The sequence below is a fragment of the Somniosus microcephalus genome, chromosome 5 (assembly GCF_052327205.1).
Source record: "Somniosus microcephalus isolate GS21.2 chromosome 5, FLI_Smic_1.0, whole genome shotgun sequence".
NCBI lineage: Eukaryota > Metazoa > Chordata > Chondrichthyes > Squaliformes > Somniosidae > Somniosus > Somniosus microcephalus.
Window position 1 is genome coordinate 298246629 of NC_140991.1, and position 22509 is coordinate 298269137.

A 22509-nucleotide genomic window follows, 5' to 3' on the forward strand; every position below is an offset into this window, starting at 1 on the left:
TTCACATTTTAATTGTTGTTGGAGATTTTAAAAATTAAAAATTTTAAATGACTAAAAAAAACTTTTGTCTCTTTTTTCCCCTCTATTTCTCTTTCTGTACCCAATTTGACATTGAATTCACCCTCTCTAATTTACATTTCCCTCTCAGTCCTTCAGTCTGATTGGTTAAGGAGATACACAGTTGGTTGCCCTGCTCCCACTCGCTGCGTCGTTATCAGCTCGCACCTTCAGCACCTTGTCATGCAAAAAATTTAAATACCTAAACGTGCAAGGGCAAGTCGAGCCAACGGCAGACGACGTTAGACGCCCTGCCACAGCAAACTATGGCCCTTTGAGTTTAATTATTTTCTGAGGTAGGTTATAGTTCAAAAAGATTGCTTATCTGGGAGTTGGAGCTTAAAAAATGTTTTACACCATCACCCTGCCCCTCCCCTTCCCTTCCATTTAAAACTCTCCAGTGAACCTGTACACCTTCATGTAGCACTTGAAATAATGTTGTTCCCGAGTAGAATACAACGCCAAAAAGAGAAAGAAGTGGGGTTGGGGGGCGGGGGGAGAACAAGCAGAACTTACAGCTTATGAGGCCCAACTGAAGGAGGGAAGCTAGTGCAGTGAGGATGGTGAAGAGCAGCAGAGTTCCTCTTCGCCCCATAAGTCCGACAAGGACGCACATGATTGCACAGGAGAGAATGCCGATCACCTCCATGATATAGTAGTGGGTGTAGAAATTGTTTAGACTGTTCACGTTGTATTCCATCAGGCTCTTTGCAAAACAGTTATGGATCCCAAATCCCGTAAGGCTGCAAAAATAGATCAAGAAGAGAGGAACAGAGTCAACAGAGAACAAAACACAACCATTTACAAGTTGCCAATTTCTAGACAGTTACAGCAATATGAAAGAACCCCCACACTGGCCGGAGCAATATAACTGGCCTCTGTTTCCCTGCACCACAGTCACACAGGTGTAGACACATGGACAGTGGCCACTTGGAGGATGTTATCCAAGGCTGCCACCAGCATATGTGCAACCTTACCCCAGTACTAGCTGGCACCTTCAACAAGTGAGAAGAGAAAAACCGCAAGGAAAAAAAAGGTTCTGGTGAATTAAGCACTCACCTGGAACAGTTATATATACACACATAGAATTCTGGGTGGTTGGCAGCAAGCGAAAGGCTTCAATAGAGAGGTTCAGAGGATGTCATAATTATGAATCAAACCCTCTCTCCAGTCGCTTTATTTGGGTTCACAGCAAGCTGTAGTTTACATAGGTTCCCCAGGAGTCAAAACCTACAATGTTAGAGCAGGCAGTGAAAGCGAATAGCTTGCCTCAGGATTAACAAGCTAGGCCTAGTCATTCGCCTTGGGTGGTGGCGCCAAGCGGGCGCTATCGGATCGCCCGCCCGTTATACACAGCGTCAATGGAACTGACTATCTGGCGCTGCGTATAACGAGCGGCCAATCCGATACCGCCCATTTTGTGCCACAGCTCGAGACGAATTTCTACCCCCTAGTCTTTTATGGCAAAATTGTTATTGGGAAGCACAGAGTTGCACTACTTCACACAATCACTTTAAGATGGGTATTAACCGCATAATACACTTTTCTTAACAGGCTAATCTACTAAATCAGGTTAGTTACAAATAAAATTGCTTACAGAAACAAGCAATAAAGGGAGGTACTAAATGGTACTCGGGGTCTGGTGACAGTTTGCAAGGGTTAAGCACATACATCAATCCTGTTAATTCTTCGGATAGATATGAAGACAAAATGCTTCTTAGAAAGAACTATACAATTCTCAGCAAAAATGTAATATGGTCTGGAAGAATTGCATGAGCTTATGGAGTATGCTCCATGCAAGATAACCAATCTACCAAATGCACAAGAGGTTCTTTTCCAAAAATTAGATATTAATAATTTCTTTGAACAAGCATTTGCTTTGAAATTCAGTCAGTCAGTCAGTCAGTCAGTCAAGCAAAGGGGTTTGGCTGAACAATGCCATCAATACAACCTTTAAATATAAAATCATGGAAAAAAAGACCACATGGGGTGTTGATGAGGACCAAAAATATACATTGTCTGGGTTTGGTCATTCAACAGAATTCATCCTGTAGTTTACATGAGATATGTTCATTTCACACCTGGTTCAAAGCACCTTCAACTTAATTGATTTCTGAACAGAGGCAAACAGCCTTGTGTCCACAGCCCAGAAGACAGCAGCTTCCGTTCAGTAGCCTGGAGAAGACACAGCTTCCATTTTGAAAAATTGTGTAGCTTTTACTTTTAAGGCTATGGATTAAATTTTAAAAAACAATAGCCTTGATTTTAACCTAACAAGCCCAGCAGGAAAGAACATAAGAAATAGGAGCAGGAGTCGGCCATTTGGACCTTCGAGCCTACTCCACCATTCAAAAAGATGATGGCTGATCTTCTACCTCATCTCCACCTTCCTGCACTATCCCCATATCCCTTGATTCCCTTAATATTCAAAAATTTATCGATCTCTGTCTTGAATATACTCAACGACTGAGCCTCCACAGCCCTCTGGGGTAGAGAATTCCAAAGATTCACCACCCTCTGAGTGAAGAAACTTCTCATCGGCTTCAGTCCATAATCGACTCCACAAATAAACTCTAAAGCCTGCACATCTGCCAATGCACTTTATTATGGTTATATTTATGTTAATATACTACAAGCCAAATGTATGTTGAATGTTTAAATGTCTTAATCCAAATGTACACTCTCGGGAGCCCAAGCCTACATTTCGTTGTACTGCACTTGTGCACTAACAATGACAATAAAAGTTGATTTGATTTGATTTGATTCCTAAATGGCCGACCCCTTATTCTGAGATTGTGACCCCTGGTTCTAGTCTCTCCAGCCAGGGGAAACATCCTCCCTGCATCTACCCTGTCAAGCCCTGTAAGAATTTTGTATGTTTCAATGAGATCACTTCTCATGCTTCTAAACTCTAGAGAATATAGGCCTAGTCTACTCAATCTCTCCTCATAGGACAATCCCCTATTGACTTGGTCCGACCTGAATCCACCCCATTCCCGCCAGGTGGGGGAGGTTAAAATCGGGGGCAATATATCGATTTTTGTCACAGTTTTAAACCACAAGAGTAAGGCTCAAGTGATTTCTGGATGTCCTTAGATCTCCCAAATTAAAATACAGCCTATTACTCACTTTGATTTTTTTTAAACTTACCAATGAAACAAAATTCATTTTAAAGCCAGTCCAACAATTAATCAAGAGAAGTTATCACAGTGGCTACATGATATTACTATTGCATTACACACAGCAGTATAAAATTAGAAAGTGATTTTACAGCGAGGAAGTAAAGTTAAAAGGCCATTTGATCCCATTGTCTGCATCAAAGAAGATGTTCAATTCCCGAGAGTGAATTATCAGCCTATAATCTAATTAGTCAGTTCAAAGGACATCTTATACTAAAGAGCAAATCTCAAGCGGTTTATAACCACCATTTGAATGCCAAGCTTTTTGAGTGTGGCAGCAGCATGAGCAGGATAGGCTGGAATGAGTTTTGACATCATCAGGGAACTGAACTAACATCTGTAGTTAGATCCAGTCGGTAATCCAGGGCGCTTCAACTATAGCTTCTCCTTGGCTGTACACGTTGAGTCAGCTCTGTCAAATTGTTGCGTTTAATAACTTTGCCAAGTTAATTCATCAAATGCCATTGGCACAAAAAATATCTACCAAGAAAATCATCTGGAATGTGGTTGTTGTTCCTGGCAAAAGGTTTTTTTCCCCCAAAATGAAAGGGACCTGATGGGGCGCCTCACTTTTTAAACAGCAATATCTGGCAAATAGAACCCAGATTAGAGGAACAAAGCTTCTGCTAGTTTAAAAAAAATATAAAGACATTGTCAAGACAGTTTCAAAAGGTGCAACTTCATATAGGAAATTTTGGTTTATCCGGAGGTTATATGTCCGGAATACTCGATCTAACGGCAAAAATCAGGTGCCGTTTTCTATATGTTTTTTTAGCTCTCGTTGCTTTTTTTCCCCCCCCAGTCAAGCACTGCAAGGTCTGTAGCTATAGCAACAGCTTCAGCTACAGACGCTTGCAGCTGCAGCCGACTGTTTTGAAGCTGTTGCCAAGCAACAGGGTTTGTTGATTCACACGGAGCTTCTCAGTTTCATATGTTTAAACATTAACGCTGGTATGTCCGGCACTTTTGATGTTACAGCACCAGCTCGGTCCAGTCAGTGCCGGATATCAGAAAGTTTCCTGTAGATGGGTGATGACACCATTAGCTCTTCACTTTATGGACTTCTTGGTGTAGACATTGGGCTGAATTTTGCCAGCGCTCAGAGTGCGGGTTTGGAGGCGGGTCTGCTGTCAAAATCGAAATGATTGACAGCGGGTTGGGAGCCCGCTGCCAACCCGCCTCCATGTAAGTTTCCAAAGTGTCGGGTCTGCGAATTCAGAACAGACCCGACACCAAGTGGCGAGGGAGGCATTTAAGATTGTTAAATGCTTGTTAAACACTTGTAAACCACTATTTTGCCAGCCTATTTCTATTTTACTACTTTTTTTTTTTATAAACGAGGTTCACCTTGTCTGGAGATCATGTCAGGTAAGTAGGTCGGGTTCTCTGTCTCCCTATTGCTGAGAATAGGTGACAGCTGCAAAAGTGGTCTGAAAGCTACCATTTCACAGGTGGTCACTTTCAAATGTCAGAAGCTTGAGCCTTCAGGACTTGGAAGACACTTTTGAGCTGTATGCAGTTTGGAAGTGTTTGGAGTAAACTCTCTATCTACTGTCACCTCCTTGGAGCAAGCTCTCTCACCATTGACAGATTGCTTCTGTCATCTCAACTTCAGCTGCCATCTATTCCAGCAACATCGGTGCCCTTGAAAAAATCTCACCTTGATCCTCTGAATCCCTCCACGATCAGCCCCAACACCAACATCACCAGGCATACCAACAGCACCAACCTGCTCTGCAAATCACCTGATGCTGCACAGGACACAGGGCATCAACATCCGACAGCATTGCTGCCTGGGAGGCCAGCAATGGCATCACCATGGCCAGATTTACTTCACTTGACGCTGTACACCCTGGCTGCCACATGATGTGCCAGCTTGACACCACCCCACACCAGCACCATAAAGCATCCCTACAATGTCCAAGCCATTTCTTTCACACTCATCACATTTGTGGGAAGGGGAGGGGGGGGGGGGGCGGGGAAGCTATGTCTCAACATTCACTGGAACTCACTAAAGGCACTTCCAAAAGCGAGCACAGATCTGTCCAATAAGGCAAAGTCTTGAAAATAAAAAGATTTCAATGTTTGACAACACATTAACAGAAAATTTACATGAACATTGTATAAGTGCCTACCCTTGTGTGTTGTTAGCTGGTATGATTGGACTAGGATGAGGGTGAGTGTGAGGGATGGCTAGCGAGATGGGGATGTGATAATGTAGACAGAGAGAAGGATAGGTGGAGGTCCAAGGTAAGTTGGTGTGAGTAAAGATGTGCAGGAGTAGGGTAGGGAAGGCAGAGTGATGGGGATGTGATGAGTGGCACTGCAGGGCGAAGCTGAGTGTGGCTTTGCAGTAACGTTTCGTGATCTACTGAGATCATTGAAAGGTTTGCGCCACTGCAGCCTGGTCCTCCTGACAACATCCCTCCTTGTGCCCTCCTGTGCAATGTGCAACCAGGCTGCATTGATCTCCTGGGGTGATCTCTTTCTCCCTTGGAAGGGAAGAGAACCTCTGCGTGCTGTGACTCCCTCCATAAGCATATGGAGGGAGTCATGGTAAAGCCTGGGTGCAGCCGTGCCCCTCTGAGCAGTGCTCGTCAGTGTTTGTAGCACCTCACTGCTGTAGAACATTGACAGCAGAACTGTCAAAATGAATGTGGACATGGTCCCTTTAAAGAACACCGGCTGATGTCAAATGACGTCATCAGACCCGCTTCCATTTAATTAGCCGGGAACCTCGCAGGGCGGGCTTAACAAGCCCAATCAACGGAAAATCACTCAGACTGTGGGCTAGAGCTGGGAGCGGGCTGGGACCGCGACACCGACCCCGGCCTCAGTCGGCAAAATCGCGGCCAATGAGTTCACACAAAGGGATTGAACTCAAAGGTGTTACTAAGGTAACCCAGGTGGGTCCCAGCTGTATTGCCTATTATAGGATACTAGCTGAAGTGCCCGGCGGTGCCGAGGCTTTTTCGAGGGAAGGTCGTTGTTGGAAGAGAGAGAGAGCGCGACGGGGGCGGGGGGGGGGGGGGAAAAAAGAGAGAGCTCGACTGGGGGGGGGAAAAGAGAGAGCGCGACTGGGGGGGAAGGGAGGGAGCGACTGGGGGGGAAGGGAGGGAGCGACTGGGGGGGAAGGGAGGGAGCGACTGGGGGGGAAGGGAGGGAGCGCGACTGGGGGGGGGGGAGGGAGCGCGACTGGGGGGGGGGGGAGGGAGCGCGACTGGGGGGGGGGGGGGGAGGGAGCGCGACTGGGGGGGGGGGGGGAGGGAGCGCGACTGGGGGGGGGAGGGAGCGCGACTGGGGGGGGGGGGGGGGGGAGGGAGCGCGACTGGGGGGGGGGAGGGAGCGCGACTGGGGGGGGGGAGGGAGCGCGACTGGGGGGGGGGGGAGGGAGCGCGACTGGGGGGGGGGGAGGGAGCGCGACTGGGGGGGGGGAGGGAGCGCGACTGGGGGGGGGGAGGGAGCGCGACTGGGGGGGGGGGAGGGAGCGCGACTGGGGGGGGGGAGGGAGCGCGACTGGGGGGGGGGAGGGAGCGCGACTGGGGGGGGGAGGGAGCGCGACTGGGGGGGGGGGGGAGGGAGCGCGACTGGGGGGGGAGGGAGCGCGACTGGGGGGGGAGGGCGCGACTGGGGGGGGAGGGCGCGACTGGGGGGGGAGGGCGCGACTGGGGGGGGGAGGGCGCGACTGGGGGGGGGGGGAGGGCGCGACTGGGGGGGGGGGGGAGGGCGCGACTGGGGTGGGGAGGGCGCGACTGGGGGGGGGGAGGGCGCGACTGGGGGGGGGAGGGCGCGACTGGGGGGGGGGAGGGCGCGACTGGGGGGGGGAGGGCGCGACTGGGGGGGAGGGGCGCGACTGGCGGGGAGGGCGCGACTGGCGGGGAGGGCGCGACTGGCGGGGAGGGCGCGACTGGGGGGGAGGGCGGGGGGGGGAAGGGAGGGCGAGGGGGGAAGGGAGGGCGGGGGGGGAAGGGAGGGCGGGGGGGGGAAGGGAGGGCGGGGGGGGAAGGGGAGGGCGGGGGGGGAAGGGAGGGCGGGGGGGAAGGGAGGGCGGGGGGGAAGGGAGGGCGGGGGGGAAGGGAGGGCGAGGGGGGGAAGGGAGGGCGAGGGGGGGGGAAGGGAGGGCGGGGGGGGGGGGGAAGGAGGGCGGGGGGGGGAAGGGAGGGCGGGGGGGGGAAGGGGAGGGCGGGGGGGGGAAGGGAGGGCGGGGGGGGGGAAGGGAGGGCGGGGGGGGGGAAGGGAGGGCGGGGGGGGCGAAGGGAGGGCGGGGGGGGGGGAAGGGAGGGCGGGGGGGGGAAGGGAGGGCTGGGGGGGGAAGGGAGGGCTGGGGGGGAAGGGAGGGCTGGGGGGGAAGGGAGGGCTGGGGGGGAAGGGAGGGCTGGGGGGGAAGGGAGGGCTGGGGGGGAAGGGAGGGCGGGGGGGGGAAGGGAGGGCGGGGGGGGGAAGGGAGGGCGGGGGGGGGGAAGGGAGGGCGGGGGGGGGGAAGGGAGGGCGGGGGGGGAAGGGAGGGCGGGGGGGGAAGGGAGGGCGGGGGGGAAGGGAGGGCGGGGGGGGGGGGGAAGGGAGGGCGGGGGGGGAAGGGAGGGCGGGGGGGGAAGGGAGGGCGGGGGGGGGAAAGGGAGGGCGGGGGGGGAAAGGGAGGGCGGGGGGGGAAAGGGAGGGCGGGGGGGGAAGGGAGGGCGGGGGGGGGAAGGGAGGGCTGGGGGGGGGGGAAGGGAGGGCTGGGGGGGGGGGGAAGGGAGGGCTGGGGGGGGGGAAGGGAGGGCTGGGGGGGAAGGGAGGGCGGGGGGGGAAGGGAAGGGAGGGCGGGGGGGGGAAGGGAAGGGAGGGCGGGGGGGGAAGGGAGGGCGGGGGGAGGGGAAGGGAGGGGAGGGGAGGGAAGACCCCCCCCCCCCCCCGAGGTGAAGACCGCCAATTGCGGCTGTGCGAGACGGCCGGGGGGCCGGTTGCCAGGGTGACGCTTGACGCTCAGCAAGCCCCGCCCCCCCGGCCGAGCCAGAGAGAGACGCCGCGTCTCAGCTCCTGCTGTGCGCGCACCCTAGCGGCGCTGGGCTGAGGCTCGGCCCTCCAGCCTTCAAGTGGGGCCGGGAGGTGTCTAGCCCGGGCGTGGGTGCGAAGGAGAAGCCGAGGCTTCGAGGCCTACCTGGAAAAACGGGGAAAGGTAGGAAAATTAATGAGATTAGATAAGTTAATTACTTTCTAAATCATTTTTTTTAAAAAAGAATATGTGTTTTAAAAGCAACGTTTTTTTTAAAGACGCAGAAAGCGGGAAAAAGGAAAAGTTTGGAATCAAGATGGCGGCGACTCACCTCGGTTCAGAACGATAAGGCCCGGCCACACACGCACCGATTGGCCCGGCGGCACACGCCAGCAACCCGGCGTACGATTGGTCGAGCTCGAGGTCACTCTGTCGCTAATGAGCGGATAATGAGATGCTAATGAGCGGAACGTTGAAGGTTTTTGGGATACCGCGGGCGCAATTTTAGCCCGGCCGAAACGTAAATACGCTTAAAACCGTCTCGGAAGCGTAAGCTTTCTTTGGAGGTAACGCGCGCGTAGGTACGCCCTGTAACTTTCGAGCGCATAGCCCGACAGACGCACAGGCGATGACAGACAGAATGACAGACAGACAGACAGAATGACAGACAGACAGATGTACCGATTTATATATATAGATATGGAGCACCGACTGGGGGAAGGTTACCTTTGTTTGTTATCTGCAAATAAACTATAAATGTATTCTTTACACATACATTTATGATTTTGCTACTGATAATTAACAGGGCAAACCTTTGCACTTTGTTCCAATCCTACTTAGGCCCACTGCTTGGCAATCTCCTCCATTACATTGATGACTATGTTGCTTCCTGCTTTCACACTGACCTGCAAGGTTCCTATGCTTTGCTTCCCATTTCCACCGCACTTATGTGGCCAATTTCCGACTCCTCCTCCTCATCATTCCTGGACCTTTTCTTTTCCTCTTTCTCTCCATCTCCAACCATGGGTTTTCCAGAAATATCTATTACAAGCCATACACTCCCACAATTACTTGGATTAGGTATCTTCCCACCATTTTTTTTCTATCTGTACCATTTCCTGCACCTCCACTTTCACCTCCCAATAGTGACATGTCCCCTCAACTTCCATCTCATCAGCCTTTGCAAGATCAGTAAGCATGACCCTAACTTCCCTGTGGCTCACCACCAACTCTCCTTCCATTCTCAACCTTTGGCGTTCTTTATTTCTACAACCAAACACAAAGCAAACTTCTGAAACAATTATTTGGCCCCGATTTTAACACCAGGTGGATTCCCCGCTCAGGCTTTCGGACAGGCAAGAGCCAGGGTGATTTTAACTGCCCATCTGCCAGGTTTCTGCTGAGCGAATAGGGTTAAAATCGCCCCCCATTTTGATGCAGATCCTGCAACGGCTTAGCAAGCCTGACGACCAAGTAGCGGAGCCATAAAGACCACGAAAGTCCGAGGTTTGATCCGTGTTCTGTGCAGAAGTAGCTGGTCTCAATGAGGGCAGTAGCTAAGCGGCTACAATTGGGGCAGCACCAACGTTCCCTATTAGCGGCACGGCCGCCTAGCTCTCTGCTGGTCCCGCGCTTCTCTAATGTTATTGATGTAATAAAACTCACTACGCACTTGGTTCGAGTATAAAGCAAGGCTTTAATCAACTTGTTTCAAAACATGGAGGTCTAGTTGTCCTTCACTAGTTCCTGTCTTACAAAATGTCCCAGAGCAAGCTGGGCCCACGCCCGAGTATTTATACTCCTTGGACGGCGCCACCAGCTGGCCGTCCAGTGTTATTTCATGAGTCGTTTCTTCATGATGATGAGATTTATAACAGTTATATTAACCTGTGAATGGGCCACGCGGCCCCCCCACCCCAGCCCAAAAAAAAATTAGGGGGAACATTGGTCAGCACCCAGGATAAGGGAGTGGGGGAAATAAATGTCAAGGTTTTTGCTCCTGATTACTCGCCAATGATCCGTGCTGCAAATGTGTGCATCAGGTGAGGACATGGTCAGGCACAGCCTGAAGTTGCCAATGGCTGTATAGCCTGCCACCACTCATCACTAAGGATTATGCATCAACAATGACCTCTTGGGCATGGTGCCAAAGGGCATCTAGTGTTTATGTAACCGTACTCCAGCAAGGAGTCAAGCTGCTGGGAAAAGTGGCCAGAGGAGAAAATTAGTGAGAAAAAAAAAGCTAATTGGTTTTCAAACCATCATCCCACCGAGCTTACAGAATACAAATGGTACCAATGAACACATTTTTCAGCATTGCTTTAGAAGACTCGTACTTACGAATTCACACAAAGTACTAAGATGTGCTTCCACAAGATCCTTGTATATAGCAGTTTGATGATGAATGTTTTTTGGGGCCTTATTGTTGGCTCTTTATCAAGTTCTAAAGAGAGAAAAAAAATATATAAATGATTATTTCAATCACACTGCTTTGCTGGAGAGGCCACCTGTAAATGAAAGTGGAACTTTTCTCATTCAGCAACTTGGCCGTCTCATTAACCTATTACAGCACTTTTATGACATTGTTGTACGTTACGTCGCAATCATCTTACCCGGAAGAAAATCTTTGACATCATCTACCAGCTCTATTCTATTATTGCGTGCAAATTCCAGAAATAAGTCTTTGGCAGCTTGGAGCTGGTTTGTGGCAAGCAGCCATCTGAGTGATTCTGGGAAAATACTAGAAAACAAAAGTGTTAAGGTAATTAGAAGTGTAAATACAGTAAGAGATACTGTAAACTCCAAAGTTCAAAAGTTTCTATACTTTGGTTAGTTAAGCAATAACAGGACATTACCAGAAGATTCAGGGATTGAATTTGAAGGCAATTGTTACGGCTTTTTTTTTTAAAAAGGGAAAATATACACTCTCTGCGAGGGCCTCATAACTATGCAAAGGTTGTGGTCCTTTGACGCAACTAGAACTCCAACACGATTTTAACTCCTAGCTGCACAAGTCCCAACCAGTGGCAGAGCAACCTGGTGGCAAACAGAATCAGGGCCAGCAGAGGCACTGGAGTGCAAGTTTTTTTTTTTATAAATGGCTTGTTTGTGGGCCAGGAGAAGCAGAAGTGCTCTTCCACACTGAAACCCTGGGCCTCCCCTGCCCCGGGCTTCTGCACCTTCCCGGACCGCGATGACTGCCCGAACCACTCCCCCATCCCCCCAACATTTACCTTGGTACTGGTGACCATTCCCGTGGGTCCCCGGCAGCAGCCTCCTGCCACCCGTAATCCCACTTCCCCACCCCGCGCCAGTCAGGTAATGACTTAAAAAAAAAAATTCATTCACAGAATGTGGGCGTCGCTGGCAAGGCCAGCATTTATTGCCCATCCCTAATGAGCCACCTTCTTGAACCACTGCAGTCCGTGTGGTGAAGGTACTCCCACAGTGCAGTTAGGGAGGGAGTTCCAGGATTTTGACCCAGCAACGATGAAGGATCGGCGATATATTTCCAAGTCAGGATGGTGTGCGACTTGGAGGTGGTGGTGTTCCCATGCACCTGCTGCCCTTGTCCTTGTAGGTGGTAGAGGTCACGGGCTTGGGATGTGCTATCGAAGAAGCCTTGGCGAGTTGCTGCAGTGCATCTTGTAGATGGTACACACTGCAGCCACGGTACGCCGGTGGTGGAGGGAGTGAATGTTTAAGGTGGTGGATGGGGTGCCAATCAAGTGGGCAGCTTTGTCCTGGATGGTGTCGAGCTTCTCGAGTGTTGTTGGAGCTGCACTCATCTAGGCAAGTAAAAGAGTATTCTATCCCACTCCTGATTTGTGCCTTGTAGATGTTGGAAAGGCTTTGGGGAGTCAGGAAGTGAGTCACTCGCCACAGAATACCCAGCCTCTGACCTGCTCTTGTAGCCACAGTACGTGTGTGGCTGGTCCAGTTAAGTTTCTGCTGAGTTTGGGTGGAAGACTCGCCTTCAACATTGAAATAAGTTCCGGGAGTTAAAATCTCTCCGGGTCTCAACCGCTGCCGGGATTCGAGTTTGCCACTCACCCCAACACCTGCGCGCAGAGTTAAAATCGGGGCTGTAGATTTTTCCCTTTGCTTGATCTGTAGAAATTAATGTATTTCAGATACATTCATCCCTCTGCCTGGCCAGAACTGGGGAGCTTAAGGCTCCACGAGCCTTTCTTTTTGCACTCAATAGCTGTATTTGTACCCAGCAGGCTAAAGGATTCTTTGATTTGGCACGACCTAAAGAACAGTCGTGCCGTCGTGCCACAACCAGCAGCCTCCATCCCCAGGCAACAAGGACAGAAACAGGGGTTCCACTGTTGATCAGTATCCAACAACACTGTTGGAAATTGTGGTCACTGTCTGGTGAGGGGCTGCCAACATTAACCATCTAGACTCAAGACAGATACTTGGAAATAGTAGTCGACGGCTACAGTACCATCCTCACCATGGCTGCCTTCGAGAGAAGAGGAAAGTGAACAGGAGACACGGGATTGTCAATTCAATATGGCAACGCAGTCGCTTTGCACCAACAGTCTCATGTCAAGTCGACGACTTTGTTTTGTGGATATTGCCCATTTCTTTTTTTTTTATATAAAAGTCATTGTTAAAAGAAAAATATTGCAGTTCAGGAAACATTAGCATGAAGAATCGCATAAAACTGATTCTGCTGAAAGAGAATTGCAGTAAATTTAAACGTGTGAACACAGTGAACTTTGTCGCCAGGAATTTTCCGATTTTTGGTAGTTTACCCAATTTAATCCCAATTAGGTTAGCTGGTTGAATCCAATGCAAACACATTTCGTCCTCTTTGGCAAAGAGTCAAAAATAAACCTAATCACTTGGTGTAATATCACTCAGATCCTGTTGACATTGCAACCCCCATAGGCCTTCCATACTGTTGTCAGCATAGGTTAATCCCACCAAAAAGTCAGTGAGCACAGGGGTGATGGGTGAACGGGACTGGGTGCGTGTTAGGATACTGGCAGCAGAGTTTTGGATGAGCTTAAGTTTACGGAGGATGGGAGGCCGGCCTGGAGAGCGTTAGAATAGTCAAGTCTAGAGGTAGCAAAGGGCTTCAGCAGTAGATGAACTGAGGCAGGGGTGGAGATGGGCGATGTTATGGAGGTGGAAGTAGGCGATCTTGGTACAGGAAACTTTTTTATCCGGCACCGACGGGACCGGCGTGGTGCCAGTTTATCAAAAAGTCCGGATTACAGAGAGGTATAGCAAAAAGGTACGAGAGCCCCGTACACAGCCACAGATCCAGGCGTCCCTGTTGCATAGCAACAGGTGCAGGAACCCCGGTTACACGGCCACAGATCCAGGAACGGCCACTAATATGAAGTAAAACTTACCTGAACCTACTCCTGCATTTTGCCGGTTAATAGAGATTTCCGGTTATTTAGGCGCCGGTAAATCGAGAGTTTCCTGTAATGGAGTGGATATGGGGTCAGAAGCTCATCTCTGTGTCAAATACGACACCAAGGTTGTGAATGGTCTGGTTCAACCTCAGACAGATGCCAGAGAGGTCCCTGGAAGTGTATCAATTATTTACAGGAGGTCCCCCCACACACAAAAAAAAAATTGGAAAACCACTGCCTTAAAGGACATCTCAATACAAGGTGAAACAGCACCTGTGGTCTTTGGGTATCACCAATGTGAAAGCTGTTCAGAAAGTATTAATTCGAGTGATGATCATTACAAATGGCTGCCACTCCAAATCACACCAATTAATTAAATAGAAATTAAATAGATTAGAAATTAAAATCTGCGCATTTTGTAAAATCAGCGTACTTACCACCAGTAAGGTATCATGAAAATAAATGGACAAATGATGATAGCTTGCAAAATCTGCCAATCCCGACACAGGGCAGCAAGGCCTGGCATGAGCAGCTGACCTCCAATTGCAATGAAATTTGCTACCATGGTTATCATGAACCGGTGTCTAGGCAGGGAAATCTCAATACCTATCGTTAGAGAAAGGAAACTGGGATGAGTTGGGACAAATCACAGTTACATTGGGTGCAAGCTATAACTGATCACTTACCGAACTCAAAACTGTGTAAATGGTGATCATCACCAAGGCCGCTGATTTACGGCGATTAAATAAATCAAGTTCCACTTTTGTTACATAGGATTCCAGCACTTTTACTGGTGTTTTGGGAATTGTATTTGCTGATAGGGCAGCACGGTGGCATAGTGGTTAGCACTGTTGCCTCACAGCGCCAGGGACCCGGGTTCGAATCCAGCCTCTGGTGATTGTCTGTGTGGAGTTTGCACATTCTCCCCGTGTTTGCGTGGGTTTCCTCCGGGTGCTCCGGTTTCCTCCCACAGTCCAAAGATGTGTGGGTTAGGTTGATTGGCTATGATAAAAATTGACCCTTAGTGTTAGGGGGATTAAATACATGGGGTTACGGGGATCGGGTGGGATATGCGTCGGTGTAGGCTCGATGGGCCGAAATGGCCTCTATCTGCACTGTGGGGTTTCTGTGATTCTGTGATTCCATCCAGTTACAATTAGAGAATCATTGGTTTCCAGCGACTAAATAAATCACGTATCGTTTTTAGCACGAGATCGAATTCTACAATTCAATCCATTTTCCAATGAAAACCCTAAGTCAGTAGCCTAAATTATCGCCTATCCTGACAGGATTTGTCCTGACCGACCGCCAAGTTCCAAGGGAAGCGGAATTTTCACTCAAAGGAGGCAGCTACAAGCTTGTTCCAGGAATATACACAGGGTTACTCCCGGCTGGCCAGTGGGAAGTGCTATGTTTTAAAAATAAAGTTAAGTGATAATGGCGGATTAATGCTCCTTAAAAAAAAGTCAAAATCAAACACTTCATCCAACCCTTGTCTTCAGTGAACTCGGGCAACAGCTGGTTAATATCCAACAGGTTGAATGCTGTGAATTGAAAAAGTGGGAGGAGAAGCAGAATTTTAAGCATTCTTTTGTATTTACGCATTGAAGTGTGCTGGCTGGATTAGGAAATCTAGATCATAACTCCGATTTAGTGATCTGTCATTGTAATACAGACTCTGAATCTTATCTCCATCTATCTAGATTCAGTTGCACTGGGTCCAACTAAATATTGATTAAATATTAAACCGCTTGTCATATGGCCAGTGTATTTGGTTTTAGAAGGCTCATCATTATTTTCACATGCCTTCAACAGGCTCTATAATTTTCTAATACTTGTTGATGGAGGTCGCCTCTGTTTTGACTCCCTGTGCATTACTGGTGTGTAGAGAAGTGGGGCAGGATGCAGGTTTGAGATTAAACCTACAGGGTGAGATCTAGACTCGACTTTTCAGAGCAAAGGAGCCAAATTAAGGCCAGACCTTTTCCATTTAGAGTGCAGGAGGAAGGAGAAAAAAAAGAAATGAAAAGCTTTAAGTTCCATTTTACAAAATGTTATGGCAAATCATCAGTAATCCGTGCTGGAGCTGGCCCCAGATGAAAAAACACAATTCAAGCACTTGATTCGGCAATGTGTCAGATCCCTTTCCATCACACCTCTAGAACTCCTGATCAAGGCATTAAGACTTCAATTCGTCACCACTATCTTACCATAAAAGCCCCTTCCTTTTTGTTATTTTAAAAGCTCAACAAATTGTCCATCTGTTGGCAAGTCTGATTACAGACCCCAGGTTGAACGAAAGGCTTCGATTTCACCAATACAGAGACACAGTGTACCTTCTTCCTCGGAAGGCCACGCATCAATTTCCCAGGAAAGAGGGCTGCAGGCGGCTTGCCTTCGGGTCGCTTCCATTTTTATTCTGCCACTGACCACAAGTGTGCCCTCCCCGTTGTCTCTTCCTATGTGGAAGAGGCCAAACCTAGCTAGTGAAGATCAGGAACTCAACGGCGGGAATCGTGGCTGCACAGCCACATTGTACTGCAGCCCTTTGGTACATCAACATAGCGTACCATAGCACTGTAATATTTAAATACATTTGGCTTACCTTAAGACGTGGATCAAAGCAACTGAACAGAGATGGTGGGTGGGATTGACTGTTATCTTTATGCCTCTCATTGCTGTGCACTTTAAATTAGTCTCCAACAACCTCTCTCTAAAACACATGCTATTTCTCGCCGCGGTTTCCTCTTCCAATGCAATTTTTCCAATTAATCTTTTCTCATTCCACTCGCTACGGTTTGCCGGGCTGAGAGGCTCATTTCTGCTGCTCTTGGCACCAACGATCTGTCAAGCCCAATAGCATTATGCTTTAATATACCCCACCAGGGGTTAACTTTATTGATCATTTCTGCTGTTAAATAGAGGATTATTCTCCAACTTCACTCCCGCCTCACCTGCCAGTAGAGCACATCAGAAATTCAGGTGCACGCTGTGCATGCTTTTCTAATCGTAAATGGTAATTGCTCGAATCTCTGCTCCCCACAGGGCAAGGTCACCTACAGGGAGGGCAGGTTGGAAAATCCCTTTTTCCAATAGAATATGGTGCCTGCCTGGTAGACACGTTGTGGGGAAAGAGAATGCTCAAAACACGCCAATTACAAAAGAATACCCAGTCTTTAAAAAAATCAGCCAGATCCAGCACACTGCCTCCTGGGCTTCCCCAAAATGGCCCCTCAGTCCAAACACAAACAAGGACCAGAGTTTTCCTCCAAACACTGAGGTGGTCCCACCTACTCAAAACTAATTGGCGCTCTGTGGAATAGAGTTCAATCCGAGAAGCTGTGCACTCTGAAGGAGGAACCAGGAGAAATTGTAGAAACCTAGCATTCTTCCTGGCCTCCAGGCTCGTTGTACACTGGTAGCATGGCACTCCTCATTAAGTGTGTGGGACTCAAATTGGGCTACTGTGCCTAAAGCTCCGGCTGCCCGTTTAGACACTGGCCCAATCTGGCGAGCACAGCAGTACACCGCAAAATGACGAGCCATCCCCGGTATCCACGGTTACCTCATACCAAGCCCCTTGGTAAAGGGTCGCTCAGCACCACTTGGTACCGTGTGCACTGGACCATGTCTGCAGTCAGAGCATGCAGACTAATGGGGTGATTTTCATTCCGAAGTCGGGAAGGAGGCGGGACTACAACTTTCCGGGTTGTAGCCCCGCCTCCATCGAGATGTGGCCAATCCACGCGATTTTAAACTTGATTGACCTTGTTGAGCCCGCCCAGCGGGCTCAGCAGGCCAATTAAGGGCCACCCGGCAACAGGTGACGTCACAGACTGAAATTTCATCTGTCAAGACATTTTAACAGATGAAATATCAGTGTTTCACAGCTGTTTGAAGCTGTCAAACACTGACAGTCTGACTTCTAACCTGAGTCCTTCTACACAGACTCAGTTAGAAATCTCTCCGGCACAGAAAGCTGCAGGCTGTCACTTTTGACAGATCGCAGCCATTCTGCTTTCTGTGCCGGTTAGATGATGGACTCCCGAAACCTAGAGGAAGGAAGGCTTAAAAGGCAAGTACAGGTAATTTAAACTTCTTTACACACTTTAGACACACCAAACACACTTACCTTTGCACTCATGTACCCATCACTCACCTGAACACTGACATCTCGACTCCTCCAAGTCCTCAACCCGACTCCTCTAACTTGGCGTGGTTTGGAGCTGTCGGGAATCCCACACTTCAAGCTTTAAAATAGGGATTAGGCTAAAAACTGCCTGTTAACAGGCAGTTAATTGGCACTAATCCCACCCCGCCTCGAGTAGGCGGGTCCCAGTGCGGGGCGGATACCCGCCTCCTTTGAAACTTACATGGAGGCGGGTTGGGGGCGGGATGGTGTCGGGACCCCAACCCCCCCGCACGCCTCCAATCCCGACTCCACGGGTCAATGAAAATCGACCCCTATGTGTTATAATCAGAGAACAATTGCAATGTAAAAAGGCACCCAATACTAGTCAAGTCAGACTACAATATTCTCCTCTGCTTTCCCCGTTGACCTTTAGTTTGTGCTTCATTATTGCGTGACGCTCGTCTTAACCTGCAGCTTGTATCGCATCCGGCCTCACTAATATTATTTAAAGCTGCCAAATCAATTAAAAAGAAAACTGGTTCAGATTGTGATGGTGCCTTTTTCAGCAGGTTTCTTTATTTCCTCAAACAAATTGAGGGCTTTTTGTTCACTTGTTAAGTACATTCTATATAACTGTATTCAAAAGCAAATATTATCCTGGGTTGATTCACACAGATCTCCCTAGCTGTTAAAATCTTGGTGGCACTGCAGGCGAGCCTAACTCATCCAAACAACCACAGTTTCTGAGTAAGGAGGGACGAGGGGTGCTTTTACACAACAATAAACTTGCAGGGCTTCGGGGATAGAGCAGGGGGAATGGGACTGACTGGATTGCTCTACAGAGAGCCGGCACGGACTCGTTGGGCCGAATGGCCTCCTTCTGTGCCGTTATGACTAAGAAGCAGGAAGCCTGGCTGGTTTTTCCTTTCCCCAGCCTAAGAACAAAGATTCAATTGTATCTCCCCTACAACTGAGATCCGCTAACTCATTGCAGACCACGGGATCAGACCCAACACCTTTTTGGTCTGAATGGCTCAATATCACTCGAGATGGTGCACCTGCTAGCTTAGCCATCAGTGGAAGCCATGCAGTTTTACATCTCATTAGATCGATAGTCTAGCGCTGCAAATGTTTCTGCATTGCCCTTTTAGCCAGGCTCAGCAGCCAAAACTACAAGGTCAGATTAAGCAGGACTGGCTCCTTAGCTCGTTGCTGACTTCCAGCGCGCAAGTGGTGAATTCATAGGGATTGCTGATGCATTGGGCAGGATTTTCATTGGGCCGTGGAGGCAGGATTGGAGGCATGTGGGGGGTTAAAATCTCGAAATCGGGGGGCATGAACCCATCCCGCCCCCAACCCGCCTCCATGCCAGTTTCAAAGAAGGCGGATACCCGACCTGTGTTGGGACCTGCCTCCCCGAGGCGGGAAGGGGATTAGTGCCAATTAACTGCCTGTTAACAGGTAGTTAACAGGCAGTTTTTAGCCTAATCCCTATTTTTATTCCTGAAGTGTGGGATTCCCGACGGCTTCAAACCACGCCAAGTTAGCGAGGCGGACCGTCGGGCTGAAGGGCTTGGAGGGTTCGAGATGTCCGGTGTTCAGGTGAGTGATGGGTGCATGAGTGCAGAGATAAGTGTGTTTGGTGTGTTTAAAGAAGTTTAATTACCTTTACTTACCTTTACAGCCTTCCTTCCTTCAGGTCTTGGGAGTCCCTCATCTCACCGGCACAAAAAGCAGAATAGCCGCGAGCTGTCAAAAGTCGCAGCATTCAGCTTTCGGTTCTGGAGAGATCTCTAAATCAGCCTGAGAGGAAGGAATTAACTTGGAGTACAGATCGTCAGTGTTTGACAGCTTCAAAGAACTGTCAAACGCTGATATTTCATTTGTCAAAAGCTCTTGACAGATGAAATGTCAATCTGTGATGTCACCTGTTGCCGGGTGGCCCTTAATTGGCCTGCTGAGCCCGCTGGGCGGGCTCAACAAGGTCAATCAAGTGGAAATCACATGGGTTGGCCACAACTCGATGGAGGCGGGACTACAACCCCGAAAGTTGTAGTCCCGCCTCCTACATGCCTCCAGTATCAAAATCCAGCCCATTACCTCTAAATTAGTCCCAACATCCAACAGGTGAGAACTGATCGCAAAAATCTCACCACGTACATTGTCAGCCGGGAAAGCAGATCTAGGCCTGTTCTGACCCGAGACGAGTAGGACTAAAAAGCGATTTATAAACAGATCGTTAATGTAGTCCTTCCAAGTTCTCCACACTGTCTTATATAGATCCATTACTGGAAACATATAAACAGTGTTTTTTAAATGTATCCATTTTTAGGCGATAGCCAGTTTTGCGTGTACCCCGAGAAGTCTCTAATAATGATAAATAAATGAGTTTGCACATGGGAGATTCAGTCTGAGAAGCAGGCAGATTATCAGTCACACAGTATGGAAGAGTATCCTGAACAGAAATGTAATGAGATCTTAATAGAGTAGGTGGTCAGGATTACTTTGTTAAAAAAGAAGCCAGATAAAAGGGGACAATCCATCAACCACTCAAGGGAGAATATACAGTGTTCCCAGCGCTGCTTTAATAGAGCAAGCAAGGCGAATCATCGCTTTGTTAGCGTTGCCAGGCAATTCATGTTGTGTCAGGATAAAGATGAATTAGCCCGTTAGTCCCTCGAGGAAACCACCCCCAGCCCAATGACAGAGAGAGAGACACACTGAGAATTCACAAGTGATTCACTGGAGGGCTGTTGCCAAGGCGTGGATTCTGTAGCCAACAATCCGTACAAGAGATTTTTATAGTCAAAAGGAACCTCTAGTTGAGGTTAGGGTATTCCTTATTGCTGCAACAGTCTGCTCCCTCCTCCCTAACATTTCAATATGTGTAATCAGATGTAACTTGATATTTCCCTGGATTCTAAATGCAGCTGCTATAAATGGCTGATGTCAATACTTCACTAATTAAAGATCATTGCCTTGAGGGAGAATAGAAAACACCCATAACTGCAAGCGAAAAGAGACAGAAGTAATTTATATACCAGCGTCTATGACATCAATAAATTAATTTTAAAATAAAGTCTCATTAATTTAATAATATTTCAGTGGATTATTTCATGAATGCAAACATTGCAAATGCTGTCACTGACTTCAATACAGCGAGATGTGGGGGCTGATAATCTGCATTTTGGTCTGAATGCATCACTCAGTACAATATGTTTATTCCCTGGCTCCCAAACACTCTTTATTAATGAAGAAGGTCATGAAATTTTTGAAAAAAGCAAATTTAAGCTACGGAATCTCAGTGAATAAGGCCCTCAGTCAGAAATGGTATAGTCCCACTTTTTAATGTATAAATCCAAACTTTATTTTTGTCTTTCTTCATATATACCGTATAAAAAGGTACATGCACAATAGATTATTTTAAAAAGGGACTATTACTTGGGGGCGGGGGGAGAAAGAGAGGATAAAAATGTCGAGCTGTATAATGTACCTACTATCTTTCAAATGACTAGACGAGTCATTGAAACTGATTGTTAAGTGATACCAGACTTTTAATTATCTTGGTGCAGCTGTGTGGAGATCCACCCATCTGGATGAGACACTTGGAATTGAGCCAGTCGACATCAGCGAGAAATCTTTCAGCAAATGGCTGTTACAGTGTCAAGTGACCAGCAATCCAAACCATAAATGTGGCATCAGGGACTTATAAAGTTCAGTCCTCCTGTGTTCAGAGGGACCTCTCGCTCCCTCCTCTCCGCATCCTGCCAACAAATGCGGCTAGAGGCTTCAGGGTTTTCGAAAGCGTGGTTGACTTTTTGCAAGTGCTTTCTCTCCCTCGTGGTGGCAGCTCCACGACTGTCCTGGATGGAGGATTCGCTCTTGGAAACTTAACGAGCTCAGTCAGGATGAAAGCCAGCTGGGGATTGCCCGTGGTTCGCCGAGAGGATACAATGCCCTTCCATCCAGGGCAAACCATTTAAATCAGTTCCAACCCAGCAAGTTCCCTTCACGAGCTAGACATGACTGAGAAAGGGCACGCGGCCCAGCTTAGCTCTTCCTGCCAGAAAGACTTTGCCGGTTCCCCCCACCTTTCCAGAAAGACCAGACGGTCCTCTCATTTCGTAATCGAATTGTTTCTTAAATGATTCCAAGATTTTGCCCTCTACCACGCTGCAGGAAGGTCCTTTCCATTTTGTTGATCGCTCCTTCCTAACATTAGTCCTTAGTTTACCTTTTACTAGTTTGAACCTGTGTCGCCTTGTCATGATTTAAGTCTGAAGTAACTTTCTGACTCCACTCGCACTCGGGCTTTCCCCCCGCCCCCCCCGTTAGAACAATGCAGATTATGGAGCAATGTGATAGAAATGTTTACAATTATCGGGATGTGTGTAAATTGGGTTCCCGCCGAACCTCCGCTGAAGTTACAGCGGCAGAAGCCACGAGGAAATTTCTGGCGTATGCAAAGGATGGGGCAGGGTAGAGAGTAGCAGACTGTTCCCAGTAGTTAAGGGGTCCAGAATGAGCCACCATAGATACAAGATCAAATACAAGACATTTAAAACAGCGAGCAAGAGGAATTTCTTTCCACCGAGAGTCGTGAAGCTGTGGAATTCACTCCCAGGGTTAGTGGTCGAGGCAGAAACTGTATCGACGTTCAAGATTAGATTGGACAGGGGGATGAAGGGAGTCAAGGGTTATGGGGAGCGGGCAGGAAAGTGGAGTTGAGGCCAAGATCTGATCAGCCATTATTGAATGGCGGAGCAGGCTCGAGGGGGCCAAATGACC

General features: G+C 48.7%; 1 protein-coding gene across 1 annotated transcript in view; it reads right to left on the reverse strand.

Annotated features, from left to right (window-relative positions):
- The window catches only part of slc22a23b (solute carrier family 22 member 23b), a 114271-nt gene that overhangs the window by 35963 nt on the left and 55799 nt on the right, over positions 1 to 22509 (reverse strand). The window contains exons 4-7 of the mRNA XM_085989221.1: positions 14027 to 14195; positions 10824 to 10951; positions 10552 to 10654; positions 574 to 800 (exon numbers count right to left, since the gene is read on the reverse strand). Of these exons, the coding sequence (XP_085845347.1) occupies positions 574 to 800; positions 10552 to 10654; positions 10824 to 10951; positions 14027 to 14195 (627 nt within the window). The remainder of the gene's footprint in view (positions 1 to 573; positions 801 to 10551; positions 10655 to 10823; positions 10952 to 14026; positions 14196 to 22509) is intronic.